Here is a 9,550-nt window from a genome sequence, read left to right as displayed (position 1 = left end):
CTAACACTGCCTCCCCCTTCACCACCATTGCTACCATCAACACCGCATGGCCATTTTAATTTCACCACTAACAATAAATATCAAATATTACAAGGTGACCCTTTAAAATTTTGACTGTTATTTTTTTGTTGTTGAAATTATTATATATGTCCAGTGGAAGTCAAAAAATTATGTACTCTTAAGTGCTAATTTTGGTAGAAAATGACGTATATCTAACTCGAATCTTTTCCACATGAAGTAAATTAATAATGGCGTTATGCACAAGGGCGATTGCATAAGTAAATTAATAATCGCGTTATTCATAAGGGCGATTGCATCAAGTTTCAAAGAAGAAAAGTAAATGGTCAACCAGCATTAATTTATATGCTAGAAGAAGAAAACCAATTGAGTTTGTATACACTACGATAAAAAAAAAACTTTTAGCGGTAATAAATATTCACATTAACAAAGAGTGTTAAAACTTTTACCGGCATTAGTTAATTGTTATTAGATTCAATATCGCTATAAACTTTAGCGACATTTACAAAGAGTATTAATTGCCTCTAAAAAGACATTTTTAGTGACAATTAAGCTATTGCCGTTAATTAATTGCCGCTAAAAATTATTTTTGATGTAGGAAGAGGGACTTGCATATGGTATTCATCGACCTAGAAAAGGCTTATGATAAAGTCCCAAGAGAAATACTATGGACATGTTTGGAGGCTAAAGGTGTACCTATGACATACATTAGGGTGATCAAGGACATGTACGAGGGAGCCAAAACCAGGGTAAGGACAGTAGGAGGAGACTCAGAGCACTTCCCAGTGGTGATGGGGTTGCATCAAGGATCAGCTCTTAGTCCTTTTTTATTTGCCTTGGTGATAGATGGATTGACGCGACAAATTCAAGGTGCGGTGCCATGGTGTATGCTTTTCGCGGATGACATAGTCCTGATCGATGAGACCCGCCGCGGAGTTAACGCTAAGCTGGAGGATTGGAGACATACCTTGGAGTCTAAAGGGTTTAAGTTGAGTAGGACAAAGACAGAGTACTTAGAGTGCAAGTTCAGTGAGACACCTCAGGAGGTTGGCGTTGAAGTTAGGCTTGGTGCTCAGGCCATCCAAAAGAGAAGTAGTTGCAAGTATCTTGGGTCTATCATGCAAGGCAGCGGGGAGATTGACGATGATGTCACACATCGTATTGGGGTAGGGTGGATGAAATAGAGGCTCGCTTTCGGAGTGCTATGTGACAAGAATGTGCCACCAAAACTTAAGGGCAAGTTCTACAAAGTGGTGGTTAGACCGGCTATGCTGTATGGGGCGGAGTGTTGGCGAGTTAAGACTTCTCACATTCAAAAGATGAAAGTTGCTGAGATGAGAATGCTGAGATGGATGTGTGGGCACACCAGGAGCGACAGGATTAGAAATGAGGCTATTCGGGACAAGGTAGGAGTGGCCTCGGTGGAAGACAAGATGCGGGAAATGCGACTGAGATGGTATGGACATGTGAAGAGGAGAGACACAGATGCCCCAGTGCGGAGGTGTGAGAGGCTGGCCATGGATGGTTACAGAAGAGGTAGGGGTAGGCCGAAGAAGTATTGGGGAGAGGTGATTAGACAGGACATGACGCAGTTACAGCTTACGGAGAACATGACCTTAGATAGGAGGGTGTGGAGGACCCACATTAGGGTAGAAGGCTAGTTCATAGTCTCATTATTCTTCTCTATTCATAGGCGTAGTAGTGCATTACGATCTCTTGCGCTTTGACTTCTGATTTCTGTTATTTCTGTTATTATTTATTACTTTCTATGCTTTGATTACTCAATTTTACCTGTGACGCTTTCATTATTTATTTAATCGTTATTTGTTATTTGTATTTATTTATTTGTATTTATTTGTTATCTATTCGTTATTTGTTTGTTGTTTTTCTCATAAAGCTTTTAATTTTCTATTCTTATCTAACATTTTTTTTATGCATTTATGCTTTTACTGAGCCGAGGGTCTCCAGGAAACAGCCGTCCTACCTTGGTAGGAGTAAGGTCTGCGTACATTCTACCCTCCCCAGACCCCATGTTGTGGGATTTCACTGGGTTGTTGTTGTTGTTGTCCTGAAATTAATATTTCCGTGTCCACGCAATAATTTCCTCAACTTCCATAGCTTACAACGTTTTTTCGTATTTTTAAGTTGCTTTTCGAATTTAAGGAGGTCCAATTCCATTGTGTATATATAATCTATAACTATGTATCATAGTTGTATATATGCATTCATATACACTATTTAGATATTGCATCAGTTCATGACCTCATCAACGAGCCGAATTCTTCTTTTAATTTCGAGCAACTTAAATCTCCTTTAAACAATCCAATTTTTTTATATGAGTTTCTCTCAATATTTTAAGTTTTTAATAAATTATTCACTCGGAACAATTCGTGTTTTTGAAAGCTCAAATTTGAAATTTGAGCTAAGCATTGAATAGACAAAGGCCTATTTGCTCGACTGATACACTCAAATAAAATTGCAGTACCGTAGATGTTATTAAGGAGCTTAGCTTTAAAATATAAAAGAAATTCAATTTTTTCTTCTTAAAAAATAGGTGCAATGTATAGAATAGAATTAAAAAAAATACCCCTGTATCACGGTGACGGCCACCATATATTAACTTAAAACGAAAAATCAAAGATTCTTACAACATTTCCCTCAACATCATCATATGATATCATCACACGTTGATTCACTTCATCAACTCCTAAAATACATATATAAACAAAACGTTAACACTAAAACAATTAAAATAAAAGTGGACCGAATGCACATCGTCGACAAAAATAGTGGCTAAGTGGCTATTTTTAGTAATAAATAATAATTAGATTATTTTGAATTAGAAATTTTGATCTAATTAGATATTTTTTAATTTGTTCTGTTTTACTTAGTATACAACAGCAATTAATCAATTTTTTGTAGTTAATGTATTTGTTCTCAGAAATCATATTGAAATATTATTTCTCTATCTGACACCTTTAAGAACATCAAATTACTTCTGATCTAAGCAATGATTATATTGAAAATATTCAATGAGTGTAGGATATGTAAAATTACAGTTTTCTAATATAATTAACGATCTGCATTCTCAATAACAGTCATCCAATCATCCGTAAAGTATAGACTTTGGGCATAACTCTAACTCCAAAATTTAGCTAATTTAAAAGTTGAAAATTGCTCAAATCATATTAAAGCAATCACCCATCCCTTAAATCAACAATGTGTGACTTTTCACACCCTATTACAACGACGATTGGATATTTGGAGCATTAGATAATTTAATTAGGAGATCAACATCGAAATACAATAATTGAAATGTGGATTTTCTTCATCATCACCCAAAACTAAATTATTACATATAGATTTAGAACCTTAAGAGAAAATCCAACAAAGCAAAAATATATATAACATACTTTCTCCATTCAATTTTATTTGTCATAAGTCGTTTTATGAGAGATGATTTGACTAACTTTCAGAACAAAATTTAATTAGATTAATTTAATATTTTAAATTTTAAATTTGGGTGTTCGAAAACCATAAAAAATACTATAAATTATAATCCCTTCGCATATCAATATGTTTTAAAAGTACATGTTTAAATATTGATCAAAATATATAAAGTGTGACTCTTAAAAAGAAAAACGCGACCAGCTAAACTTAACAAGGTGAGTAAGATATAATTGAAGACGATCGAGATCCAAAAAAACCCTTGTGATCTCCACATTTGTTCTTATATTTTATATACTAAGTTTCAAATGTAATTTCTGAAATTGATTTAGATGCTCTAATTTATTGTACATGTATAACTAATTTATAAATTAAAAATTTAAAAAGAAGAACACGTACTTACACTTAATTAGTTATAGTTATGATTTAAAATGTATCGCAAACTATATGAAGTATTATAAGAAATTTGGAATAATTAATCTTCACTTTCATTTTTAGTATGTCTCAAAAAGGTTTTTTTTTATCTAAAAATAATTAATTTTAAACTTTGAACTTTTTATGTTTAATGACATGATTCAATAATCATACAAATATCTCAGTCATGCAGTCTTAGACAACATTTTTTTCAAAAAAGAAAAGAAAAGAATATTATACGCAGTCAAATATCATACTACAAATGGGTTATAGAATTTAATTTATAAATCTTTAGGGTTTAACTTCAAATTAACTAATAGATAATAGCTTGATAAAGTTGGAAGATAATATAATGTTAATTTTATTTAGTAGTAACATTTTTGTAGAAGTTGATCGGTGAGATAGTAACTTAATATATTTTAAAATATAATATCGATTTCATTATTATTTAACTTCTAACTAACAATCAATATATAACTCAACATAAAATATAACATTAATTTCGTTTAGAATTTATTGAAAAATTGATTGGAAAGATAGTAGACTTAGCTTTCTTCTTCTTGTTTTTCTTCAAGAAAGTATAATGTTAATTTCATTGTTAATAATATCTGCAAATGAATTAAATAATACTGTATTTTATGAAGATATAGATATATAGATATAACATAGAAACTTGAAGTGGGGCCCATAATTTCATTGAACGAGCAGACCTATTGAACGATATGTTGTTATACGTAATATATTACTATATATATCTTCCAATATATGTGCTATTATTATCTAAAATCATGGCTTGCAGAAATGTTGTGTCTATTGTTTCAAGCATGCAGACACAGAAACATCATGCTATACAAAAACAAAGTCATACTGAAAGGATTAATTTTACTTATAAACCAAATATTTGGAAATATGATCATCTACTTTCTCTTACAAGTCAATATTCAGTGAGTATTCATAATCTTAAGTCATTTATTAACTAGTTTTATCTCTTGAGGTGTGTTTGGCAGGGAAGAATACATTTTTCAGAAAAATAAATTTGGTTAAATATTGAATTTGGTCTTGCAGGAAGAGAAGTACAAAGTTGAAGTAGAGAAGCTAAAAGAGGAAGTTGGTTGCACGTTTACAGTCACTGCGAGTCCAGTGGCTCAGCTTGTGCTTATAGACAGGATCGACAAACTTGGCTTAAGTGATTACTACGAGGTTGAAACAAAGGAAGCTTTGGAAAATACAATTATGTACTTGAAAAGTACTAATTCCAGCTCAAAGGATCTCTATGCTACTGCATTGTTCTTTAGGCTTCTTAGGGAACATGGCTATCATGCTTCACAAGGTATCATGCAAAAGATCGACTAGCCATTTGAATGAAAATTAATATTTTCTATTCCCTTATTACTCTTTTTGTTGTACCGCAGATATGTTAAAGGACTTTTTCGATGGGGAAGGAAAACTACCTTCAGATAAAAAAACATTATTGGAGCTTGTGGAAGGGTCACATCTTAGCATGGATGGTGAAAACTTACTAAATGACATAAGATTGTTGTCTACCAAAAACCTCAAGAACTTATTATCAGATGTTGACAAATTTACTACTATTCCCCTGGCATGGAGAGTGAGATGGTACGATGTTAGAAGACACATTACTGCTCAAAATTGCAACAACACAAATCCAATGTTGCTCAAATTAGCAAAACTTAACTTCAATATAATTCAAGCCACACACCAAAAAGATCTCAAAGATGTAATAAGGTATATATATTAAATCATTTTCTTTTCTAACGGTCGTCTCTTTGTGTTCGTTCACCCCAATTAATTCATCGAATACTGTTTTTGTGTGTGTGAATTAAACAGATGGTGGAGGAATCTTTACATAGCTGAAAGTTTGGACTTTACAAGGGACCGAATAGTAGAAAGCTTTTTTTTCGCTGTAGGAATTGCGTCAGAACCTCAACATGGAAGCATGAGAAAATGGCTAACCAAAGTGATTCAATTGATACTAATAATAGATGATGTTTATGATATTTATGGTTCTTTAGACGACGTGCAACAATTCACCCTGTGCCATAGAGAAGTTGGTCCTCTCAATCATTATTTGAAAAATCAATTAAGTTGTTAATTATTTAAATGCATTATAATCATTAAAAACGAGTTAAATTTTCACATTAAATTAGATGGGACCCAAATGAAGTAGAGTGGCTACCAGAGTGCATGCAGATCTGTTTCAGGGCGTTGGATGCTACCATGGAAGAGATATGTGTTGAAATTCAAGAACAAAAGGGTGACCTTTCAACATTACCTTATCTGAAACAAGGGGTAAGTACTAAATTAAAGTAGTCTTTCACATGTAACATATGTTCTGGCTAATGCTTGAAAGTGCCAAAAGCCAAAACATTTTTTTTGTTAAAAAAAAATTTTGGAATATAATTTAGATTCACACCACCTAAAATACCAACGGCATGCAGATCGAGATTATAATTAAATTTACAAAAAAAGGATCAAAATTACTCCCGAACTATTCAAAATAGCTTACATATACCCTTCAACTATTTTTGGGATCAAATATACCCTCGCCATTACCAAAGTAGACCACAGATACCCCTCCACTTAACGGTTGGTTGTTTAAGCTGACGTGGCAATGCCACATGAAAAAAAATATCCACATTGACAACCACGTCAGCCTCTCTCCCTCTTCCTCTTTAGTTCAGGGTTATTTTTGACCCCTTTTTAAAAGGGGAAAAGGGAGAGACGCTGACGTGGCCGTCCATGTGGATTTTTTTCCCATGTGGCACTGCCACGTCAGCTTAAACGGTCAACCGTTAAGTGGAGGGGTATTTGTGGTCTCTTTTGATAATGGCGAGGGTATATTTGATCCCAAAAATAGTTGAACAGTATATGTAAGCTATTTCGAATAGTTCAAAGTTAATTTTAACCCTTTTCCATTAAATTTATAGATTTTGAATTTTAAAATTCGACAACAATAGGCTATTGGGGGTAGGTTATTTATACATAGAATTTTTAATATAAATACCTAATCTAAATTAAAGTAATTGAGATTTTTTCCCCTTTTGTCTAACACATGCTCATTAATTTTATACATCTTTTACATGAAATTTTTCATGCGTGTTTGAGCAAAGTCTCTGATACTGTTTCAATAATTCAGTGGGTCAACTTTTGTAAAGCCTTGCTGGTGGAATCAACGTGGCATTACGAAGGTCATATACCAACACTTGAAGATTATCTTGATAATGGGTGGATCTCATCATCCGGTTCATTATTTTCGTTTCATGTGATTCATGGGATGACAAATAATATAACAATTGAAAATCTTGATTTATGCAAAAATTGCCATGAAATTATTTACCACACTTCGATCATAATTCGACTTTGCAATGATCAAGGTACCTCAACGGTACGTAAAAAATCAAACTCTTAATTACCAAATATTTTTTTATTCTATTCTAAGAAATTTCCTCTTTTATATATATTTTCTTCATAACATTTGAATCATGTAGGCGGAACTAGAGAGAGGTGACGTTGCTTCATCAATTTTATGTTACATGCAACAAGAAAATATCTCAGAAGATGTAGCTCGTGAGTATATCGAAAACATAATTTTGGATTCATGGAAGAAGATTAATTACCATTTTAATATCCTTTCTACATCACATCAAAAAATTGTTAAGCATGTAATAAATGGAGCACGAATGGCGCATGTCATGTACCCTTCTGGAGATGGATTTGGGGTTCAAGATGGCGAAACTCGAGATCAGATACTTCTCAACTTGGTTGAACCTATTACATAATCTCCTTGTCTGGACTTCTACAATATGTTATGTGTATCAACAAGAAGATAAAGAAGTTTCGTATACTAAGATCTCTCGTTATATGCATCGTACGTAATTATATAAAAAAATTATTTATATTATGAATTTAAAGAGTACACATATAGTTAAAAGAAAAAAAAAATCCTTTAGCCGAACTGCATAATTTTTTGTCGGGTACTTTTTACCAAGTCCATTTCGAGAAAATGTTTCCTGGATTGCTTATAAAAAAAAGTCTATATCAAGAGCTACTTCAATTAACTTTGATGCGTTGGCCGTTGAGTATCATTTTTTACTCCAAAAGTTTAATAATTTTACCAATAGTCATACCAACAATAATTTCACATACGGCCTATATGTAAGAGAAATGCTGCAATAGGATAGGTTCTCTCTCCAAGTCAAGTAGATTTCATGCGGACAAGAGGGAGTTGCTTTGGATGGTAAGCACCTTTCACTTTCAATTTTAAAGTTGTGAGTTCGAGTCATCAAGGAAACAAAATGATAGGAGCTTCTGAGGGAGGAGTTTTTTTTAAAAAAAAAAGTAGATTTCATGTTTAAGCCTAATTACAAAAGTTAAGATGACTTACATTCTGATAAATTATTTATATATATTAAGTGAATTATTAACACGAATATAAAATTTAAACAAATATTGTTGAATTTTACAAAACTTATAAATAAATATAAATAGAATTTTAAATGCATTAGTATTATTGTTTTTGTTTTGTGACGATCATTGGATCAGAATTTTAATAGAATAGAATCTTTATTGTCCTAAAATGTAAAAAGAAATTAGGCTTTATGTCTCCCTCCATCTGATTGTTAAAATGATAGATCGAGGGCATTTGAAAAAAAAATAGGATTATAGCACCGATCCTAAGTACGAGAATTGTTCAATGGACTTAGGAAGCGGCCAATTTGTGGGGCATTCGATAGTCACATGTTATAAAAAGAAAGCAAATTTTACAAGGCTTATTGATCGAATAAAATGGTCAGGACAACCTTTTTGCGCACCTAAAATTAATGCACGGGACAAGTCACAAGAATTTGACAACAACTTTTTACATTTGAATTGTTGTTTTTTTCCTTTTGTAATTTAAGCACCACAACATTTACAAACAAAAAGATCGGTTACAACGTGGTTTGTATTTTAAATTGCTTTTCGAATAGAGGATCTTCCAAATTTGTTTTCCTTCTTTTTTTTTTCTCTTGCTTACACTATTTACGAAATTAAATTTTGGGTTTAAATAATATTCACCGATGGTGCAAACTTTTTTTAATTACACAGTCAGGTAAGCCTACAGATAAATTCTTAAGGAATTTTACTTTTAAATATTTAAATTACAAATAAAGAAATAGTAATAGAAAGAAACTAGGGCTTTACATTTTATAAATACTCCTATAAAAACTCTTTACCTTTTTCTCTTCTTTTTTTCTTTCAGATTTTGGAGATGGGAAAATATTGTGATTTATTTGCTTGATTTTAAAAGTAAAGAGTTCTTTTTAAACAGCTAATCTAACATCGCGAAAAAATAAAAAATAATCTTTCATCTCACTTTGGGAATTTTCCAGAATTATATGATTAACTAGATCACAATTAAAAATGCAAGTGTGGACAAGGGAATTTCTTTGAATTTTTCTCTTCTCCCTTGTAGTCAAAGACTAATAATGAAAAGGAAATCCATGTATTCAAAACAGTAATACTAACCTCAAATTCAATGTACCAGAAGCTTCGGTGAAGTTTGTACAACCTTCCGTTACTCGCAATTGAATTATATCAAATTAAATTTATTATTATTATACATTTGTTAGAATATATGAAAATATATTCTGATAGATTGTATATATTTAGT

General features: G+C 32.1%; 1 protein-coding gene across 1 annotated transcript; it reads left to right on the top strand.

The window, feature by feature from the left end:
- The first annotated feature begins 4,667 nt into the window (after positions 1 to 4,667).
- Positions 4,668 to 7,824, top strand: LOC129872311 (alpha-farnesene synthase-like). The gene is made up of 7 exons (XM_055947250.1): positions 4,668 to 4,823; positions 4,945 to 5,209; positions 5,292 to 5,625; positions 5,728 to 5,934; positions 6,048 to 6,189; positions 7,037 to 7,285; positions 7,389 to 7,824. The coding sequence occupies exons 1-7, from the start codon at positions 4,668 to 4,670 to the stop codon at positions 7,677 to 7,679; spliced, it is 1,644 nt and encodes a 547-aa protein (XP_055803225.1). The 3' UTR covers positions 7,680 to 7,824.
- The last annotated feature ends 1,726 nt before the right edge of the window (positions 7,825 to 9,550 follow it).

This window comes from Solanum dulcamara, chromosome 11, assembly GCF_947179165.1.
Source record: "Solanum dulcamara chromosome 11, daSolDulc1.2, whole genome shotgun sequence".
NCBI classification, from domain to species: Eukaryota; Viridiplantae; Streptophyta; class Magnoliopsida; order Solanales; family Solanaceae; genus Solanum; species Solanum dulcamara.
The sequence above is the reverse complement of the archived record's forward strand: the minus strand, read 5'-3'. Positions and strand labels throughout refer to the sequence as shown.